General features: G+C 37.6%; 1 protein-coding gene across 1 annotated transcript in view; it reads right to left on the minus strand.

The window, feature by feature from the left end:
• Positions 1-23818, minus strand: part of LOC128242797 (uncharacterized) — an 88298-nt gene that overhangs the window by 61648 nt on the left and 2832 nt on the right. Inside the window, exons 2-11 of the mRNA XM_052960126.1 lie at positions 19941-20028; positions 16396-16551; positions 15627-15715; positions 14561-14608; positions 9396-9515; positions 7900-7955; positions 6418-6561; positions 4509-6081; positions 2247-2813; positions 1947-2003 (exon numbers count right to left, since the gene is read on the minus strand). Of these exons, the coding sequence (XP_052816086.1) occupies positions 1947-2003; positions 2247-2813; positions 4509-6081; positions 6418-6561; positions 7900-7955; positions 9396-9515; positions 14561-14608; positions 15627-15715; positions 16396-16551; positions 19941-19973 (2843 nt within the window). The 5' untranslated portion in view covers positions 19974-20028. The remainder of the gene's footprint in view (positions 1-1946; positions 2004-2246; positions 2814-4508; positions 6082-6417; positions 6562-7899; positions 7956-9395; positions 9516-14560; positions 14609-15626; positions 15716-16395; positions 16552-19940; positions 20029-23818) is intronic.

Raw genomic sequence — 23818 nt, forward strand, 5'->3', positions numbered from 1 at the left:
TGAGAAAAGACAAATGATTGACATGAAATTTATAATTTTGGACTGGAGGCGAACCAACAGTGAAGTTTGGTTTATTCACCCGTATTAAATAGTTAACATCTACTGCATAAGATCAGTGATCCTATCAATATAAAGACTTAATGTTATAGATGGATGTAAGAAGTGCTATTTTGTTTTATTTCAATCTTGAGTATGAAATCATCACTGATGGTTTTGTGGAAAGCTGACTAATGCATATGTGATGTCATGGTAGCTGTAATGAATTAGAATTACACCAGATTCTTTGCAGTTCACATTTTTAATATATATATATATGATCAAGAAGGGTCCTCTGTGTAGTTGTAAGCTGTTGGATGATCTGTGAGTAATTGCACAAGCATGTGTTCAAGTCAGAATGAGATGTTTTAAGGAGTGATTAAAATCAGCAACAACAAAACCTCTTCTTATGTAGGAGTTTGGTGACCAACTTGCATACCAAGTATGAAGTTCCTGGATGCAAGCGTTCTTTAGTTACTGAGCGGTAACCGTTTCTTCACATCAAGGCCACAGTGACCTTGACCTTTGACCTACTGATCTCAACATCAATAGGGATCATCTACTAGTCATGACCAACTAGCATACCAAGTATGAAGTTCCTGGATGCAAGCGTTCTTTAGTTACTGAGCGGTAACAGTTTCTTTACATCAAGGCCACAGTGACCTTGACCTTTGACCTACTGATCTCAACATCAATAGGGGTCATCTACTAGTCATGACCAACTAGCATACCAAGTATGAAGTTCCTGGGTGCAAGCATTCCTTATTTTTTAAGCGGAAACGAAGTGTGACGTACAGACTGACGGCTGGACTGACTGACGGACTGATCACAAAATCAATAGGGGTCATCTACTAGTCATGACCAACTTGCATACCAAGTATGAAGTTCCTGGGTGAAAGCGTTCTTTAGTTACTGAGCGGTAACTGTTTCTTCACCTCAAGGTCATGGCGACCTTAAACTTTGACCTACTGATCTCAAAATCAATAGGGTTCATCTACTAGTCATGACCAACTAGCATATCAAGTATGAAGTTCCTGGGTGCAAGCATTCTTTAGTTATTGAGCGGAAACCATTTCTTTACCTCAAGGTCACAGACCTTTGACCTACTGATCTCAAAATCAATAGGAGTCATCTACTAGTCATGACCAACTAGCATACCAAGTATGAAGTTCTGGGGTACAAGTGCTCTTTAGTTTTGAGCAGAAACCATTTTTAAGCTTAAGGTCAACGCCAACATATCGTTTTATACCTGATGGTAACCACGACATTGACCTTTTAATCTCAAAATCAATAGGGGTCATCTACTAGTCATGAACAACTACCATACCAAGTATGAAGTTCCTGGACCGAAAGAATCTTTAGTGATTGTGCTAGTGATTGTGCGGGAACCGTTTTTTCACCTCAAGTTTACTGCATAACCTAGACCGTTGACCTACTAAACTCAAAATCAAAAGGGTCATCTACTAGTCATGAACAACTAGCATACCAAGAATCTTTAGTTATTGAGCGAAAACCATTTTTTCAACTCAAGTTTACCGCGACATTGACCTTTGACCAACTGATCACAAAATCAATAGGTGTCATCTACTAGTCATAAACAACTAGCATACCAAGTATGCAGTTCCTGGATCCAAGAATCTTTAGTTATTGAGCAGAAACTGTTCTTTCACCTCAAGTTTACCGCAACCTTGATCTTTGACCAACTGATCACAAAATCAAAGGTGTCATCTACTAGACATGACCAATCAGCATACCAAGTATGCAGTTCCTGGGTCTAAGTGTTCTAAACTTATTGAGCGGAAACAAAGTGTGATGTACAGACTGACTGATGGACTGACTGACTGACTGACTGACTGACTGACAGGGCTAAAACAATATGTCTCCCCATGAATGGGGGAGACATAACTAACCTTTGACCCTGCATTTTTCCTAACACAGCATCAGCCACAGTTTTTGTGGAATCTGTCCTGGAACAAAGAATCAGACATGAAAATTGCTTTGCAAACTGATGTAAAAAGACAATAATTGTTGTTTTTTTTATATCAAGGAGCTTATAACCACTATACAGTTTGGCATATGAACATTTTACATAGGAAACAAGAGCCATAAAACAGCAGAACGAAGCCCTTATCAAAGAGTTAAAGTACTTTTGTGCTATGTCAGCTAAATATTTACAGAAAATGTGAGGCATAACGCAAAGTTTCTTGTACCTCCTATCCACTTTATTGGCGAAAGGAGGTGAGATGTCTACAAAGTCTCTAGCTGTCTTCCCCTTAGCCTCTTCACGGGCCTGCTTTCTGCTTACAGGGGCAGCAGAGTTGTTTCCCTCAACATTGGTTGTAACTGGACTTCCATGCTTTAAGTTTGCGTCTTTAAGTACAGACTCACTTTTGACATCAGTAGCTTTTGACTTATTTAATTGTGGAGGAAGCAATTTCTTTAAATCTACAAGTTTTGTCTTCTCTTTTAAACCTGCATCAGCTGAAATTGTTTCCGGAGGTATTGTTAAAGGAAGCCTACTATTTAATGTATTGGGCAATTGCTGCGATACAGCCACCTTTCTCTGCTCAACGTCACTATTTATCGTCTCACTACAATCCCCCTGTCCAGAATGCTGGGTTGCGAGGGGTCTGTTGCCCCTGGAAACAGGGCTGGTTTCCACACCTCTGAACTTCACCCTTGTTGACATGGCAACCTGGCCTGGGTTCTGGGGCTCAGAGAGAATGGAAGAGGTTTGGGAGATGTTAAGCTGCCGATCACTGTCATCGCTGTCTGATCTGATTAAAAAATAGATCATTTAATATAATCGTCATAGAGAATAATACAGCGAGTACCATAGCCATTCAAAATGGACTATTTCATGCAATACAAACTTTTAAAAAAAATAAATGTTTTTTTTATTAAACTGGTTAAAACAAGTCTTCAGTCTTGACTGACTGACTTTAACATAAATTGAGATTTATCAGTTTTAGTTAAAAATTCAATTTAAGGTTTGAGGACAAATACAGTATTCATTTTATGATCTTGTTACACAATGATTTTGAGTGCTAAATACATGAATATTAAGCACACATCTTCGACATTACTATTTTATTAATGATGTTACATTATTTTGGGGTTGTGGCAAAGGAGTTTTGCAAAATGCTGTTGTCAACGACAACACCAACACCATCACATCACCACAAATTTTTTTATCATCAAATAGATGATCTAGAATATTTTAAATAAAATTTACTGATGAGCAAATGGATCTATATCCACATCAAGTTTCATAAAAATAGCTTGCACACTTCATTACATCTTTTTTGATGATCTTATAAACCATTATTTATATCCCACAGTGAAATCAGTAAAACACTTATGTTTAATGACAAAGTTTACCTGCATCATGTTACATCAAAAGTTAGCACACTAAATGCATTTAGTAAAAAAACATACTTGCACAAGCACGAAAGCCTTTCATATGTAAAATGCTTTCAGGCTTGCTCGAATTTGGTATTTTACTAAACAAGGCTTATAGAATTTTGTTTTATGCAAAGCACTTGTGTAAGATAGCAGGCCTGTTCATCCAAAAGTCTTATTTCAATGACTGCAATATATGTTTTGACCAATGTTAAGGCCTAAAAAAAATTTGTTTGGTTAGGGTTACATCCTTTTCAAAAATAGGTAGGGTAGGTAGGCTTTTTAAAAAAAATAATTTTATTTTTATATTAGGCTTTACATAAGAATGTCATTTTCATCATTGGAGAATGGTGTTAAAGTTATCTTCTGTATAAGCATTTAAGGTTTAAAACTTTATATTGAAAAGCAAAAAAAAAATAAACATTTTTTTTTTTTTCAAACTGACTATAAAAACGGTAGGGTCGGCACCTATTCCGTAGGTAGGGTCGGGTAACCCGAACCAAATGTATTTTTTTTTTAGGCCTAAGAGGTTTTGTAGTCAAAATACAACTTAAAGGGACTGAACACTAGATTGGCACCAAAAATTTTTTATTTCCTGTAACGAATCTCAGGACAATTGTTTAATAAAATGTTTTACTCTTTGATATCATAATTGTAAAAAAAATTGCAAAATGAGTAGGAGACCGGGTCATAACCAGTGGCGCCAAAATTACAGTCCAGTGTTGTATCCACTATGCTACGAAGGCTTACCCTAAACAGTTGGAATATTCAAGCTATATACCTAACTCGATTACATCACGTGATAACATCGACTAGCCAATCAGGCATAAGGAATGAATTCTACTAAGGTACATAGAAATTATTTTTTTGAAAAAATACGAAAAACTGCGAAAAATGAATTAACTGTAAACTATGTGGTACTTCAGTTAGTAAGTTTCAATGCATTGTACACATCGATACCAAGTTAATGTCAATTTTTGACAATTTCCTTCTTTATCGCTATTTCATCATACAGAGTACAGCCCCTTTAAAAGGAATGTCCCATAATATTAAAAGCTATCAATACATACGGCCTGCTTATGCTCCGGTGAACAATGCCCCTAGGTTTCACGCTGGTTTCCTTGGGAATTCTGGCCTTCCTGAAGCCAGCTTGTCCCATCATCTGTGCTGACACAATCGAAGTAGACGACTCAGATCCCGACAGTACTTCACCTCTACCATAGCTTTCCTCTCGGGAGATAGTTTTCATTTGATGTGAGGTATTTAGCTTTGTATCGCTCCCATAGCTATCAACTTGAGACTGAGCTCTTAAAGAATTTAAGGCATTTAAATTTGAGTCAGTTTTTAGTGTTTGTGGGTTGATGACCATTTCTGAATGTATGGCACTTCTGATAGATAAATGCTGATACTGGTTGAACACATCTGAAGGAATTTGTTTTGATTTTGGCAAACTTATTGCAATATGAGTATCAGATTTACCCTCCGCATCAAGAGCATTTTCAAACTTTTCATTCTCACTCTGAGAATCATAGTTTGTCAAACTCTGAAGATTTTGAGATCTGTACAAAAGAACACCTTTTGGACTTTGGGGCAGTTTAGGATCGACCCCTCTCCCATGCAATGGCAACCTGTAGCCACCTTCATCGGCAGACAGAGCACTTGAATTAGCACCATCGCTCTCTCTTCCCGATGATCTACCCCTGCCTGGACTATTGGCTCGGCCAATCCCTGAGGTCAACAGTGAGCTCAGTCCACTACCCACAGTAAGTTGAGAGTTCATGACTTTTGTCAATGGTGATAAAGACTTCCTACTCCTGGTAGAATTATTACCATCATCACTCACTGAGGTCAATGGGGACTTTGCACCTCGACCTCTCAGTAACCCTTCAATGTCACTCTGAGCACCAGAGTCAGGTAGGCCTCTGAACTGTGGGGACATTAACCCACGGCCAAGTCTCTGTACCCCTCCTTCTCCACTGGTATCACTCAGCGACCCAACGGAACCTCTGCCTCTGAATAATCCAGCATGGAGACTGGCGCCTTCAACACTTTTTCTTGAAGTCATAGCCTCTTCAGTTGTTGAATAGTCTCCACTGAAACTTCTACTAGGTCCTTCTACCTTTCCAGCATCATAACCCTTACTATTCATATTATGGTCATCCAAGTCACTCTGCTCCCGTTCCAGTCTCTGCATCATAGCCCTTGGCCTACTCATCAATCTCATGGCCTCTTTATCATAAGATCCTTCACTCACATGCTGCACATGAGAACCAAGCTTGACTCCAATTGGACCCTGTGGGTCCCCCTTGGATTCATGCTTAATAGCAAAACCTGATGGCACTTCCCTCAGCCTTTCTTCTTGAACATACACAACTCGCTCCTTTTGTCGTTTCTCATTAGCAAGCATTTCATCTGTTGAAATGGGGCTCGTTTTTCTCGCCACCAAGTCATTATACTGACCATCTGTCCTATACCCTCTATCGACTGGTGAAAAGCGACCAGTTGGTCTCCCAGGATGACATGCAAACTCGTGGTCAGATCGTGATGACAAATCTTCGCGTAACCTTCTATCTTCTCTTTGTTTTCTGAATCTTTCTCTAATCAGATCTTCTTTGGTTTTGACAATTGGTACTTCAACATCCTCTGAAAAAAGAAGGTCATGATGTTATTAGGTTAGTAATATGTCAGAAGTCTGCAATTACATAAAGGTTAAGGAAGAATACAGTAACATTGCCGGATTTATATATAATTACACCTGAACCATCAGAAATTCACTGTAAATGTTATAACCATAAGTTGAAATATGCACAGTAAGGATTTTGAATGCAATTGCAACATTAAAAGCAAGTTAATGGTAAATGATAAAGTATTTTTGATGCATCTTGACATTTTTCTGTTGCGTTCAGGCCAATTGTTGATCCATTATTCCATACATTAACCATAATCGAATAAGTACAAAATTAGATAATACAAGTATACCCGAGAAATCAGTGGCATATTCAAGGTTCTTCAGTGTTTCATTGAGGAAAACCCAGGGACCGGACCTTGTCTTAAGATACATGAGAACATACAAGGCCCCACCAGAGCCCTCATTCACTACTTTGCAGCGAACTTCCTTCGCAGCTGAAAAAAAGGAAAAAATATGTAGCATGTTTATTGCATCATTTAACAAGTGCTTACAGGGCCCTGTCAACCTATATATCTATGCTTTCTATTTCCACCTAAGGCTATTCCCTTTAAACATATAACAACCAGGGGAAAGGCACTTTAAAACTAGAACTGTAAGCCATAGGCTAACGAATACCCCCCACCCCTCCATGTCTAGGTTGTTTGCCCTGGAGTTAGGCCGGACAAAGCTAATTTTGCCTACAAGGGGAGATAACTCCAGTCAGGGTCATGTGACCTGTACCAAATTCACAGAGGCGAAAGTTTACAACATGGCCATTAATTTCTGAAAGTTTGATAAAGATTTGTTGAATAATAACAAAGATGAATCCCGGACAGGGCTTATTTTGCCTACTTTAACACATCAAGGGGAGATAACTCCAGTCAGGGTCATGTGACCTGTACCAAATTCACAGAGGCGAAAGTTTACAACATGGCCATTAATTTCTGAAAGTTTGATAAAGATTTGTTGAATAATAACAAAGATGAATCCCGGACAGGGCTTATTTTGCCTACTTTAACACATCAAGGGGAGATAACTCTGGTCAGGGTCATGTGACCCGTACCAATTTCACAGAGGCGCAAGTTTACATCATGGCCATTAATATCTGAAAGTTTGAAAAAGATTTGTTCAATAACGACAAAGATGAATCCCGGACAAAAAAAAAACGGACGGACAGACGGACGGACAGACGGACAACCCGATTCCAGTATACCCCCCCAAACTTTGTTTTGGGGGGTATAATTATGCTACCCCCCTACAGAAGCAAATTTACCCTTGTGGGGTCCAAACAAGGAAAACAAGACACACACCTATATACTACTTAAATAATTGCCTCCCCCCGGGGGTTATATGTTTTACTTGAATAGTCCTTAAATGGTTCTTCAAGTTAACCATTTAGATTCCCAATCAAGAGGCATAAGACAGAAAAAAACATACATGACAAAATTGTATCACCAGCATCCATCCTTAGGGTGCTATCTATATGAATAACTTTTTTGCAAAATTGAAATGCGTTGATACATTTATAAAAATTTGTTTTATTTTGGCAAATACAAAATTCTGTGTGATACCCATGTTCATTAAATGGGCACCTTATAAACATAGTTTAATTATCTATTTTAACCATTTCTTTGTAATTAAAGAAGGTAACAATTATAACATTAATATGGGTTAGAATCAAGATCGAGTACTAAGAAAAAGTGATATTTTCAGACTGATGTCGTCAATAATTGAATGCACATTTTCAGAATCTTTTGGTGATGTTAATGTTTTCTCTTAAGAAAAAATATTACCTTTGATGTTGTCATGGATGTACTTTACTGCTGCTTCATCCCAATGAGGTCTGACTCTGCAAACAGATAATAAGTGTCCTATCTTTGCTGTGATTCATTTTGAAACTGGCCACACCGCTACCAAATGACTCACATAACTTGATCACAATAGTTCCTGCCCAGGAATCTGAGTACCAAGTCATGTTGTGTGCACATATTACTTCAAAACAATGCATTCTCTGCTTATTATAAGAATAATGGGGTCATCTAATGAATAATGCACCAGTCAATTGTAACCACGGCCCCCCAGGTCCGGGGGTATACCGGGGATAGCCGGGGAAATGGACCGTGTTTTTACTTTCCAGGTGGCCCTGCAGTGCCAGGTAAATGCGGTGGTTTTGCCTCTGTCCCGCTATTCCCCGGACCTGGGAGGGCCGTGGTTACAATTGACTGGTGCATAAGTGAACAAGGGAACGACAAAATATCGTAGAACCAAGAATTTCAATTATATAATGATTTAGTGTGTCACAAATCAAATTAAAAGTTCAACTTGCAAATTGAAATTAACAGTCCCGAAACTGACTAACTTCATTATGGTAATTAAAAAAGCGAATGTGCGATAAGTACTTTAAAAAGATGGCCCCCTATGTGTCCTAAGGAAAAGGAATAAGCATTGGGCTCAGAATGCAGAATAATTGAGCGAACTGAAACACTGCCTTCAGATGTGGTTAATATGTGAAATAGGCACCATTAAGGGGGAAATAAGAGTGTTAGTGGTCCAGTGGCATAGGTGTCACCTCTAACCCAAAGGCTGTGAGTTTGAGCCCAAACAGGGGTATTTCATCATGGCCGTTTAAAATGAACACCAGAACTGGATTCTACCAAGGAAAAAGACTCATGAGTGATTCTTAAGCTTATAGCTTTCATCACAATTAGAAACCAAGGGGACAATAATGGTGTCTTTCTTCTTTTTCAATCTCTTGGAGACTCAAACAACCAACCAACAGTAACCAGCACTACAACTGATACAAGTATGCTTGCACAAGCTAAGGTATTTAATTTAATGAGTTCACACTTGAGAGAGAAATTAACAATTACTACAAGCATAAACAGAAAGCAGTCCCCAAATCAAGACACCATGCCAAGATACCCTTAAAATGTAATTTATTTATTTTTTGAAAATATCAAAAAGGTGCAATTCATTTAACCAAATGCAGCAAAGAACATGGATTTCAATAAATCTGTTTAATTACTGCAGGCAAATGTTGAGGCCAGAAATCTGTATGCTTCTTGTGCAATATCATCAAAGCCAGGTGCGAGAATGGTCTTGTGGTAAGGATGTCAACCTTTCTACCAACTGGTCCTGGGTTCTATCCCCACCAGAAGAACTTTCTTCTCAAGAAAGATATCATCAATGGTTCTTACCCAGGAAAGAGATGTGGGTGTTAGTTAATTTATCAGCTTTTGTAACAATTGAGCTAAGAGAAATCAGTATAAACTTCAGCCAGTATACATACCCAGGATAAACCATGAGGTCTTCCTCCGAGATTACCAGGGAGAAAGGCTGGATGCCGTGAAGGACGATTGGATGGACCTGGTATGGGAGCTGTTGAAATTTGGCAGGAAGGTGGCGCAAACTGGATAATACAAAACAGTGAAGTTATGCTTAGAATATTAAGTAGGGTTCAGAAAAAAAGACTATGCTGGGTTTTTGAAATTATGCAGGGAGGTGTCGCAAACTGAAAGCATAATTGATTTACCTTCAAACAATATTTGTACAAAAACAAGCATTTTCAGTGATAAGATATCCACCGCCAACGATGGCTTGTTTGTGCTTGATAGCTTGTTTGTGCTTACAGGCATCATCGCAGTATGTTGGTTCATATTTATTTCAAGTTCCAAGAATTTCTACCAACTAGTTACTGAGAAATGGCTGTAAATGAGTTTTTCAAAAAATCAAGGGCAATAACTCCAAGTACAATTGACCAATCCAAAAAACAAGAGGGCCAAATGGCCCTGAATCGCTCACCTGTCATATATTGCACATTCTTCCATTATATACAAATATTGAAAACCTAAATCTATGAACACAGGGCGTGGCCAATTTTGACCCCAGGGCTAAAGTTTGAACAATCTTAATAGTGGTCGATAAACAATGCTTCATACCAAATATCTAAGGTCTTCCCCTTTTGGTTTCGGAGAAGAAGATTTTTTAAGTTTTCATCATATACATATATAAGGAAACCCATGACCACCCGGGTGGGGCCATTTTGTGACCCCAGGGCCAAAGATTGAACAATATTGGTACAAGTCAACTAGATGATATATCATGCCAAATATCTAAGCTCTTGTCACTACTTGATTTTACGTGTGTATCTATATATGTATATTTGTTATTAATTGTGTACTAAATATGTTATCCAGTTTAAATTAAGACGCTACTTGTCTTTGTGAGTTCGGAGAAGATTTTTTAAGTTTTCATTATAACACATATAGAGAAAACCCATCAGCCCCGGGGTGTGGCCAATTTTGACCCCATAATTTGAACAAACTTTGTAGAGGTCCACTAGACGATGAATCATGCAAAATATCTAAGCTCTAAGCCAAGTAAGTTCAGAGGAGATGATTTTTGAAGTTTTCACTATAAACATAAAGAGAAAACCCATGACCCCCCAATGGGGCGGGGCCAATTTTGACCCCAAGGCAATAATTTGAACAATCTTTGTAGAGGTCCACTAGACGATGAATCATGCCAAATATCTAAGCTCTAGTCCAAGTAAGTTCAGAGGAGAAGGTTTTTGAAGTTTTAACTATAAACATATAGAGAATACCCTAACCCCCCGGGGCGGGGCCAATTTTGACCCCAAGGCCATAGTTTGAACAATCTTTGTAGAGGTCCACTAGACGATGAATCATGCCAAATATCTAAGCTCTAAGCAACGTAAGTTCAGAGGAGATTTTTGATTTTTTTTACTATAAACATATAAAGAAAACCCATGACCACCCAGGGGCGGGGCCAATTTTGATCCCAGGGCCATAATTTGTTCAATCTTTGTAGAGGTCCACTAGACGATGAATCATGCCAAATATCTAAGCTCTAGTCCAAGTAAGTTCAGAGGAGAAGGTTTTTGAAGTTTTAACTATAAACATATAGAGAATACCCTAACCCCCCGGGGCGGGGCCAATTTTGACCCCAAGGCCATAATTTGAACAATCTTTGTAGAGGTCCACTAGACGATGAATCATGCCAAATATCTAAGCTCTAAGCAACGTAAGTTCAGAGGAGATTTTTGTTTTTTTTTACTATAAACATATAGAGAAAACCCATGACCACCCAGGGGCGGGGCCAATTTTGACCCCAGGGCCATAATTTGTTCAATCTTTGTAGAGGTCCACTAGATGATGAATCATGCCAAATATCTAAGCTCTAGTCCAAGTAAGTTCAGAGGAGAAGATTTTTGAAGTTTTAACTATAAACATATAGAGAATACCCATGACCCCCCGGGGCGGGGCCAATTTTGACCCCAGGGCCATAATTTGAACAAACTTTGTAGAGGTCCACTAGACGATGAATCATGACAAATATCTAAGCTCTAGGCCAAGTAAGCCAAGTAAGACAAAAGGCGATCACAAAAGCTCACCTTGTCACAAAGTGACAGGTGAGCTAAAAATGAACAGGCATCATCCCAGTATAGTAATTCATATTTATTATAAGTTTCATGAAATTCTGCCAGCTAGTGACTGAGAAATGGCTGTGAATGTGCATTTTTCAAAAAATCAAGGGCAATAACTCCAAGGACAATTGACCAATCATTTTTTTTTTGGACAGGCATCATTCCAGTATAGTGGTTCATATTTATTTTAAGTTTCATGAAATTCTACCGGCTAGTTACTGAGAAAACGCAGGGGACGGAAGGAAGGAAGGAAGGAAGGAAGGAAGGAAGGAAGGAAGGAAGGAAGGAAGGAAGGATAGAAGGAAGGAAGGAAGGAAGGAAGGAAGGAAGGAAGGAAGGAAGGGGATAAAAATCAGTAGAAATAATTAATGATTAGCACAGACAATTGAGTAACATGTGACGAGTACATGTATGGCTCAACTTATTAACACGAGCCGTCGTAAGACAGCGCGCTCGACTACGCCGCTTTGACTTAGAATACAATAACGATGTAATAATACCAAGTTTGGTCCCTTTATGTCAAACCTTACTAAAATTATTCGATACATAAGGTGACTTTGATGCTACCCTCCCACCAGCCCGCCCAACAATGACGCAAGTCATTCAAATACCGTAAATGACTGGGTATAAGACGATAGGGGGTATTAGACGCAGGGAAAAAAATCTGTGAAAAATCCGAGGAAAAAACTTTTAATCTATGTTTTTGGTTAAAAGACGCATAGAAATAATGTCAAAATCGTCCGGCATTTTCAGCCACCATGTTTGTTGACAGTGACAAAAAAATTTTTTTTCGTGAAAATGGCGATGGTTATCTTTAAAACCATACAACCATACTGTCGAGAATGAAAAGTTATGTTATGCAAAAAATATTTTGACAGTGCCCAACTTTGCTTTTTTATATGTAAGTTTGATTATTGTTTAATTCAATTTATTATTCAAAATAATATTGAATACCGTAATTCACAAGAGTGCGGACACCATAAATTAATTATTTTTTTCGCTCTCCGAATACATAGAAAATTATCATTTTTACATTTTATTTACATGTTTGTTTAACTTGCCTTTTTTCTTCATGTTTGCTTTTTACCACTTATTAATTTATCCGTAGTAATCAATGGTCATAAACTTATTTATTACGCCTATAAGTGTAAATCCTTCATGAAGTTAATTAAAACACCATTTTATACATGCACTGAACTGAATAAACACATTCTATCGGCTTCAGATCAAAGAGTCACACTGTGTGACGTCACATAACTTACAGTTATACCCACGAGGATCTCGTGGAGAGCATGGACATTGCTATGCAGGATTAATGTATAACTGTACGAGTATTGCTTCATATAGTCTATAAGTGTGGTACAAGTTTAAAAGCTTATTGGCAGATCGTTTTACAAACATGCCATGTCGATGTTTTCTTAATCCCTTGATTGCCCTTGTTTGTTTAATCCTCAAATAAATATATCACACTTCCTTTTCAACAGGCAATAAATCGTTTAGGATGGGTAGTAACTAATTAAATTGTCTCAGTTGTGTATACGGTAAGGTAATCTAGCCAGGCATTGTAAAGATAAAAATCAATAATCTTCGTCTGTGAAACTTGGTAACTATGAAAGTTATGATTGATGTCCTTTGGGTGCCCGAAAATTAGGTACGCAAAATAAATTATTTTGGGAAATAATTTTTATTTTTTTTTATTTTTGTTGAAATTATAAATGTCTTACGATATACCGTATCCCGATCTTCAACTACCGTTTTAACCCGTATATACTCGATCAATATGACGCGAGTAACATCCCTTTCTACATAAATCTAAACAAACTCTCGGCTTGAAATTGACCTCAGAAAAAAAGTTAAAAAAAATTGTTACTGGGTATTATACGCAGGCATTTTTTTGCATCAAAATCTGAGGGAAAAAAGTGCGTCTAATACCCAGTCATTTACGGTAACTTGATTTCCCATTATGAAAATGTGGTTAAGAATATATATACAAATATGCCTTTCAAAGGAAATTAATAAAATAAAAAAATTAATTCAAGGGCCATAATTTGTATTTAGGCTTAAAACGTAGTTATGTTTCTTGTTGTAAGATAGTCTTTAAGAATTTTGAATTTTATTAAGTGCATTTAATGAACGGTATAGAAGTTTTTTTTATTAAAATCCCAACTTGCCCTTAACTCTTACTTGCCTAAAACTTTAACCTAAGTCAATCAGGGGCCATAACTTGTATTAAGGATATGAAGTTATGTAACCTCATTAGGTGATGGTCCTGAACAATTGTGTTTAGTATTAAGTCAATTGAATGAAGGGTATAGCAGTTATTAAACAATATCCCAACCTGCCCTAAAACTATAACCTTAGTTTCATAGTCAATCAGGGGCCATAATTTGTATAAAAGATAACATGGAGTTATCTAACCTCATTATGTGATGGCTCTGAACATCTGTGTGAAGTATTAAGTCAATTGAATGAATGGTATAGGAGTTTTAAGTGAAAATCCCAACTTGCCCTAAAACTTTAACCTGCCCTAAAACTTTAACCTTAGTCAATCAGGGGCCATAACTTGTATTTAGAATAATATGGAGTTATGTAACCTCATTGTGTGATGGTCCTGAACAAATGTGTGAAGTATTAAGTCAATTAAACAAAGGATATAGAAGTTATTAATAAATATTCCAACTTGCCCTAAAACTTTAACCCAAGTTCCATAGTCAATCAGGGGCCATAATCTGTGTAAAGAATAATATGGAGTTATCTAACCTCATCATGTGATGGCCCTGAACAACTGCTTGAAGTATTAAGTCAATTGAATGTAGAGTATTGGACTTATAAGTGAAAATCCCAACTTGCCCTAAAACTTTAACCGGACGCCGACGCCGGGTTGAGTAGTATTGCCCACCTATTCTTCAAATAGTCAAGCAAAAAATCAAAACTTATCTGATACAAATTTTACTATATCTTTCTCTACAATTCAAAACTAAATGTACCAAAACTTGACCAATACTTACTGTGCCACGGGTATCGTCAATGTGTCGCCTTCATCCACCCTGTAACACCTATCAAACAGAAGCATAAATGTCAATTTGAATGGTATTTGACATTAATGTAGCTGCCGCAAGTGGCTTAAGCCGTTAAAACCAAAACAATTTTGTTTCACAAAGCATATCAATAATCTAGCCAGCAAATATCCTAAACATAGACATGAAATATTTAAATGTTGATTATAATTAAAAAAAAAATCTATTTGCACTTCATTATAATAGAAAAACATGCCACTGATCAATCAATAGAAAGCTACAGAAAACAGCAGTGCTACAGTCCCTGTAAAATGAAAAATTCTGAAGACCCAAGGTGTTTAAAATCTCGTCTTGGTCTAATAGAAACTGCAGAACAACAGCCTCAAGTGCTTTTTTGGCATTTTACATTAGGCCAAAAAAAATAATTGTTTGTTTAGGGTAACCTTCCCAAAATTTCTAGGTAGGGTAGGTAGGGATTTTTTGTTATTTTTTTTTCAAAATCTGTCGTAAGTTTAGAGTGTTTTCTTGCACATGGCAGTCTTTCCTACATTACTGTCATTGCCTGACTTTGTTTTATCATATAAACAATCATTCTGATTAAAATCCACATTTATCCGCCCTTCGTAACTCTCCATTCGCTAACGAATATTTTTTTGCTCAGAAATGGAAAGAAATAGTTAGGGTCGGCGCATTTTTATAGGTAGGGTTGGGTTACCCGAAACGGACATATTTTTTTTAGGCCTTACCAAACTGTAACCAAATATTGGTCATCGAAATTAGACTCCCAAATCCTTATCCTTGGGCTTTCCATCAATTTCTTTTTACAAGCACTGCTATATTAAAAAAAGAATTTAAGCCACTCAGAAACCATTGAACTAGTGCAAGGCTTGTGCTGACCACTGCTATGAACTGGAATGTTTCATGGCTATTGCTTCAAAAATGTTTGAGAACAGCTTGTAACTTCATTTATATATGTGACATCACCAACAACACACTACACATGTTTGCCCCGGGGAGACGGATGCTTTGACAGTCTTTATATTCCGGTCATACTTACGTGCCATGAGGCCCACTTTTTCTTGACAGAACGTTTTTCACTTCTACCCGAAACCATATTGACTCCACTTTCCCTGCACAAAGCTCATTCTGTAAATAAAAAGATGATTAAAATCTTTGGTAGACAGAAACCTTATTTCATTCAAAACAATGTACTTCTGTATTGAATTGTAAACAAAATGTTCCCCAGTTTAAACCATTTACAAAAATTCTAACACATCAATGGCATAATGCACATTCCAATGACAAGTATGAACAAGAACGATGTTAAAGGAAAACTTCAACACTTGTCTTTGACAGTCAGAAAAGGATCATAGCCAAAAAAAATAACATCTCGATTATTTGCTTGCTGTAAATGTGCTATTGTCTCTTTTCCTCACAACTGACATGACAAAAAGGTCAATATTATTGTATACAAAGTTTGATTTACAGTCAAAAAAGCAATTCTAATGATTTCTCTAAAGCTGTTGGCAAAAAGTGTTTCAAGCTGTTGTTTAACAAATGTTTTACTTTATTTCTTTCTCATGATCAAAAGCTAAACTACATGCCTTTACCAAAACTCTAATTGATGCACCCTACATCTTTGCATAACTTAGAAGGTGGGGGGGGGGGGGGGGGTAGCTTAATCTTGCCACAGACTTTTTTATTTTGGAATTTCCTTCATTTGCTGGACTCCTAAGTGGGTAGTTAAAAGGACTCCTCAGCAAAACTGGCTAGGGTAGTATCCAAAACTAGATATTGCGACTATGATGACATGCTCACAATCCTACCTCAGTGGGGTGATACGGCAGGCTGGAAGCCATCTGTCTGTTGTCCAGCAGCGAATTCAGTTGCAGTAGCATCTCCTCATAATCCTTAAACACTCCATCTCCATCCTGCTCCGCCTCCTTGACGACTTTGGCCAAAATCTGACCATGACTGTCAACCTAGGAAGGATATTTTAAATTATTTTACTGTATGTTTGTTTGAAATTATGGTTTCCTGCAGGTAACTTCTGGTATATGAACTCTTCAACCGGCAAGTTAGCTTGAATTTTGATCACTATCTAAGCTTGTTTCAATTTCCATTCAGTTACAATTGATGGTTACAAACAAAGGTTACCATCATTTTTTTTATTACAATCAATATGGAATACCAGTATGGGACAGACAGATAATAATAGTACCTGACTGTGACAGTGCAAATGCTATGATGAGCTTAATTCAACATACCAAATAAAATTATAAATAATTTAAGTATGATTAGACCAAATAATTAAAGTGACTCTTATTCAAAATCAAAACATACATATGTAAAACAAACCTAAATTTTAAGTGGTAAACCCTCAAAAACTTACTTAACAAGAGATGTTTGTCAAACATTATGCCCCCCTCCCTGAGCGCCATGTTGTCAGGATTATATGGACAATTGAATGAAATATGCATAGACCAAAATGACAGCTGATTTGTTCCTGACAATGGATGCCATTGAGGCAGTTTTAAGATTATGACCATTCAAAGTGTGAGGGTAGTGTGTGTTATGACCATGACCTTTGACCTCAAAATCCATAGGAGTCATCAGCTGGTCACCAAAAACCTAAATGTCAAGTTTGAGGGCCATGGGTGCAGGCATTGACAAGTTATCACACAAACAAACTTTTTTCGTTCAAGGTCACTGTGACCTTGACCTTTGACCCAATGACCCCAAAAATCATAAGGGGTTATCTACAGGTCAGACTTAACTCCAGGTCAAGTTTGAGGGCCATGGGTGTGGGCATTGTCGAGTTATCACTCAAAACATTTTTGCATTCAAGGTCACTGTAAACTTGACCTTTGACCCAATGACTCCTAAAATCAATAGGGGTCATCTACTGGTCAGCTCAACTTCCAAGTCAAGTTTGAGGGCCATGGGTGCAGGCATTGTTGAGTTATCACTCGGACAACCTTTCATCATTCAAGGTCACTGTGACCTTGACCTTTGGCCCAATGACCCCTAAACCAATAGGGGCCATCTACAGGTCAGGCCCAACCTCCAAGTCAAGATTGAGGACCATGGGTGCAGGCATTGTCGAGTTATCACACGGGCAACCTTTTACCATTCAAGGTCACTGTGACCTTGACCTTTGGCCCGATGACCCCTAAAAACAAAAGGGGTCATCTACTGGTCAGGCCCAACCTCCATGTCAAGTATGAGAGCCATGGGTGCAGGCATTGTCGAGTTATCACATGGACAACCTTTTACCATTCAAGGTCAATGTGACCTTGACCTTTAGTCCAATGACCCCTAAAAACAATAGGGGTCATCTTCTGGTCAGGCCCAACCTTCATGTCAAGTATGAGGGCCATGGGTACAGGCATTGTCCAGTTATCACACGGACAACCTTTTACCATTCAAGGTCACTGTGACCTTGACCTTTGGCCTGATGACCCCCCAAAAAATAAGGGTCATCTACTGGTCAGGCCCAACCTCCATGTCAAGTATGAGGGCCATTGGTGCAGGCATTGTCGAGTAATGACACAGCCAACCTTTTACCATTCAAGGTCACTGTGACCTTGACCTTTGGCCTGATGACCCCCAAAAACAATAGGGGTCATCTACTGGTCAGGCCCAACCTCCATGTCAAGTATGAGAGCCATGGGTGCAGGCATTGTCGAGTTATCACACGGACAACCTTTTACCATTCAAGGTCACTGTGACCTTGACCTTTGGCCTGATGACCCCCAAAAAAATAAGGGTCATCTACTGGTCAGCCCCAACCTCCATGTCAAGTATGAGGGCCATTGGTGCAGGCATTGTCGAGTAATGACACAGCCAACCTTTTACCATTTAAGGTCACTGTGACCTTGACCTTTGGTCCAATGACCCCCAAAAACAATAGGGGTCATCTACTGGTCAGGCCCAACTTCCATATCAAGTTTTATGACCATAGGTCTAGGCATTGTGAGTTATCACTCAGACAAGCTTTAAAGTAATTTTACCATTAAAGGTCACTGTGACCTTGACCTTTGACCGGATGAGCCCTAAAATCAATAGGTGTCATCTACTGGTCAGGACCAACTTTCATGTCAAGTTTGATGACCATATGTCCAGGAATTGTTGAGTTATCACTCTGACAAGCTTTGCTCTACCGACAGACATGTGCAAAGCAATATACCCCTCTTCTTCGAAGGGGGGGCAAAATAATGCATTTATGGAAAATATTAATTATTATTAACAATATTATAACTGTGTATTTAATAGCAGAAAGCTCAAAAATATTAAATGATTGATGAATGTTAAAAGATTTACTGAAATCTACTATGATCTCATAAGATAGCAATACCGTGTTTTCTACACATTTCTTTCAAATTGAACTTGGTACCTCCATAAAAACTTTTGTTTTCAACATTATTTCATCCCTTTTGGTGTATTAAAACAAATGTATTAAATATGTTAAATCTTATTTTCTAATAATAGTGCATCTTTAAACCAAACATTACAGACCATATAATAACATACTCTAAAATCACAGATTACTGACATCAACTTGCTTTAGAACCACATTTTACTGACCATTTAATAACATGTTCCAAAATCACCAATTAATGACTTCACGCAATTTATACAAAACCACATATACCGGCCATAACTTGCTCTAGAACCACTGTTTACTGACCACAACTCTAGAACAATGAAATTATTTTATTGATTACTGACCACAACTTACTCTAGAACAATTGATTACTGACCACAACTGGCCTTAGAACAACTGATTACTGACCACAACTGGCTCTAGAACAATTGATTACTTACCACAACTTGCTCTAGAACAATTGATTACTGACCACAACTTGCTCTTGAACAATTGATTACTTACCACAACTTGCTCTAGAACAATTGATTACTGACCACAACTTGCTCTAGAACAATTGATTACTTACCACAACTTGCTCTAGAACGACTGATTACTTACCACAACTTGCTCTAGAACGACTGATTACTTACCACAACTTGCTCTAGAACAATTGATTACTGACCACAACTTGCTCTAGAACAATTGATTACTTACCACAACTTGCTCTAGAACAATTGATTACTGACCACAACTTGCTCTTGAACGACTGATTACTTACCACAACTTGCTCTAGAACGACTGATTACTGTCCACAACTTGCTCTAGAACAATTGATTACTGACCACAACTTGCTCTTGAACGACTGATTACTTACCACAACTTGCTCTAGAACAATTGATTACTGTCCACAACTTGCTCTAGAACGACTGATTACTTACCATTACTTGCTCTAGAACGACTGATTACTTACCACAACTTGCTCTAGAACCACTGATTACTTACCATTACTTGTTCTAGAACCACTTCTTCCTCCATGTTTGATGAAACTGGTGTACAGTACTTTTAACTGATCGACATTGACAATGTGCACCTAAAACAGCAAAATAAAATGATATGTCATGTTTAGTAAAAATAATCAACAAAACCATACTTTCAGTTGATTAAAATGGCCAAAAATATTTTTATGTAGTTATCTTGCCAGAAGAGAGCGATGACCACTTAACTTATTTTAAAACATCATATGTCTTTTTCTTTCTGAATCTATTTTGTCTATGAAGAAATAACATGTGTGTTAATATTCTAAACAGCATCTATATACCTTTACATTAGGGTTGCATACCGTTCAGGACAAAACGGTGCAATACCGATACCAATGAAACAAAACTGTATTTTAACGATACCAATACTGGTACCAAACAAATCATTTAATGGTTTCTACCTATGTACTGCAAGGTTCAAGTATTGATCAACTTATTAAATTACATTCACTGTAATTAAGTACAGATATACACCAATAGTAAAAGTGGTGTACTTAAGTTTAAACTTGATAATCTACCAACACTACACCAGTACTGTTTTGTGTTTTCAGAATTTGGATTTTGAGGGATTACTGTTACTAAAATTAAATAAAGCTTAGCAATCAAACTAAATTAATTTGCTATAAATAAAGTTAATGTTTATAACAGAACACATATGCCTGAAATATTTTTTTTATTCCAACAGTAAACAATGAGATGAACAAACAAGGAAGTAAATCCTACTGTAGACTAAGTAGACTGACTAGTTAAACACTTCGAATTAATATAAGACAACATACGGGTAACCATAATATTTACTTTTAAGGTCAACAAACAAGTTAACAATGAAAGACAACCAATGATAACTTACAAATTGACACAGTTTGAGTTATCCTATATAAGAGCTCCAGATAAAGGAGTATCTGTGTACATTTAGGGGCTCAATTATTCATTTATATTGAAACATATATTATACAAGAGCTGTTGTAAGACAGGGCGCTCGACTTCACCCCTTTGACTTAGAAGTGAATACGATAATGATGTATGTGCCTGTCAAAAGCAATAACAAAATCAAATTAAACAAGAGATGTTTGTCAAACATTATGCCCCCTGAGCGCCAAGTTGCCAGAAATATTTGGACAATTGAATGAAATATGCATGGACTGAAATGACAGCTGATTTGTCATTGGATGCATATGAGGCAGGTCATCTACTGGTCATACCTAATCTTCATGTCAAGTTTGATGACCATAGGTCCGGGAATTGTTGAGTTATCACTCGGACAAGCTTTGGTCTTCCAACAGACCGACCGACATGTGCAAAGCAATTATATAACCCCTCTGCTTCGAAGGGGGGCATAATTAAACTAGATGTTCACTGAAAACTGATACTTCAACTCATGCATTTAGTGACATATAAATTTCTACTGTCTACTATATAAGAAAATAAAATATGGACAATCAGAAAACCTTTTTTCAGCTTACAGTCACACTGACCTTGACCTTTGACCCACTGACCTCAAAATCAATAGGGTTCATCTGCTGGTCATGACCAATAAGCCTACCTAGTATGAGGTCCCTGGGTCAAAGCGTTCTCAAGTTATTGATCGGAAACCGTTTTTCATGTTAAGGTCACACTGACCTTGACCTTTGACCTCAAAATCAATAGGGTTCATCTGCTGGTCATGACCAATACACCTACCAAGTATGAGGTTCCTGGGTCAAAGCGTTCTCAAGTTATTGATCGGAAACCGTTTTTCATGTAAAGGTCACACTGACCTTGACCTTTGACCCACTGACCTCAAAATCAATAGGGTTCATCTGCTGGTCATGACCAATAAGCCTACCTAGTATGAGGTCCCTGGGTCAAAGCGTTCTCAAGTTATTGATCGGAAACCGTTTTTCATGTTAAGGTCACACTGACCTTGACCTTTGACCCACTGACCTCAAAATCAATAGGGTTCATCTGCTGGTCATGACCAATACACCTACCAAGTATGAGGTTCCTGGGTCAAAGCGTTCTCAAGTTATTGATCGGAAACCGTTTTTCATGTAAAGGTCACACTGACCTTGACCTTTGACCCACTGACCTCAAAATCAATAGGGTTCATCTGCTGGTGATGACCAATACACATACCAAGTATGAGGTCCCTCGGTCAAAGCGTTCTCAAGTTATTGATCGGAAACCATTTGGTATTCCGACCGACCGACCGACAGACAGACAGACCGACCGACCGACCGACCGACATGTGCAAAACAATATACCCCACTTTTTTCAAAAGGGGGCATAAAAATAAACAGTGACCATAACTCTTGGGGGCCCAAAACACAATCTCATGAAAGGTCCCTATACACTCCTTATATATACCAAGTTTGGTCGCAATCTGTCAACCCTTACCTAAATTATTCAATACCGTAACTTTGACCTTGACCTTGATCCTGGGGGCCTCAAATGCAATCCCATGAAAAGCCTCCATAAACTTTTCCTATATACCAAGTTTGGTCACTATATGTCAAACCTAGCTAAAATTATACAATACATAAGGTGACTTTGTCGCTGCCCTCCCACCAGCCTGCCCGAACAATGACCAGGTCATTCTAATAACTTGTTTTCTCTTTGTGAAAACCTGGTTAAGAATATAAAAATGTGCCTGTCAAAAGAAAATTAAAAAAAAATCAATCAAGGGTCATAATTTGTACTTAGGGTTAAAATGGAGTTATGTAACCTTATTGTAAGATGGTCGTCATTAATTGTGCGAAGAATTAAGTTAATTGAATTAAGGGATAAAATATTTTTATTAAAATCCAAACTTGCCCTAAATCTTTAACCTGCCCTAAAACTTTAACTTTAGTTCCTAAGTCCATCAGGGGCCTTAACTTGTATTAATTGATAATGTGGAATAGTGTTACCTCATTGTGTGATAAACAACTGCATTAAGTATTTAGTCTCATCTATAAAGGGTATAGAAGTTATTAATAAAAATCCCAACCTGCCCTAAAACTTTAACCTAAGTTCCAAGGTCAGTCAGCGGCCATAACTTGTATTAAGGATAATATGGAGTTATCTAACCTCATTATGTGATGGCCCTGAACAACTGTGTGAAGTATTAAGTCAATTGAATGAAGGGTATAGAAGATATCAATAAGTATCCCAACCTGCCCCAAAACTTTAACTTAAGTTCTATAGTCAGTCAGGGGCCATAACTTATAATATGGAGTTATGTAACCTCATTGTGTGATGGTCCTGAACAACTGTGTGAAGTATTAAGTCAATTGAATGAAGGGTATAAAAGTATTTATAAATATCCCAACCTGCCCTAAAACTTTAACCTAAGTTCCATAGTCAATCAGGAGCCATAACATGTGTGAACGATGTGGAGTTATGTAACCTCATTATGTGATGGTCCTGAGCAACTTAGTGAAGTATTAAGACAATTAAATGAAGGGTAAAGAAGTAATTAATTAATATGCCAACCTGCCCTAAAACTTCCTAAGTTAATCAGGGGCAATAATTTAATTAAGTGAATTGAATGAAAGGTTTTGACTTTTAAGTGAAAATGTGAAAATCCCAACTTGCCCTTAACCAACTCTGGGGCGAGTAGTATAGTATTCTATGAATTGTCGAGCTGAAAATCAAGCCCTATATCACTAACAAGTTGAACACACAGGGGTTTCTCTCAATTTTTTCACCCTACATACTGATAATATGCTATAGATTATATGCAGGATAAATAAATCGAGACAAAACCCTGTGGTTGAACAATGAGCTAAAAGACGTATAATAAATTGTTCCTGCTAAGCAAAAAACATTTTCAATAGCGCACATGTATGCATTAAAATTGTGTTACCATTATACATAACTAAC

The sequence above is a fragment of the Mya arenaria genome, chromosome 8, assembly GCF_026914265.1.
Source record: "Mya arenaria isolate MELC-2E11 chromosome 8, ASM2691426v1".
NCBI classification, from domain to species: domain Eukaryota; kingdom Metazoa; phylum Mollusca; class Bivalvia; order Myida; family Myidae; genus Mya; species Mya arenaria.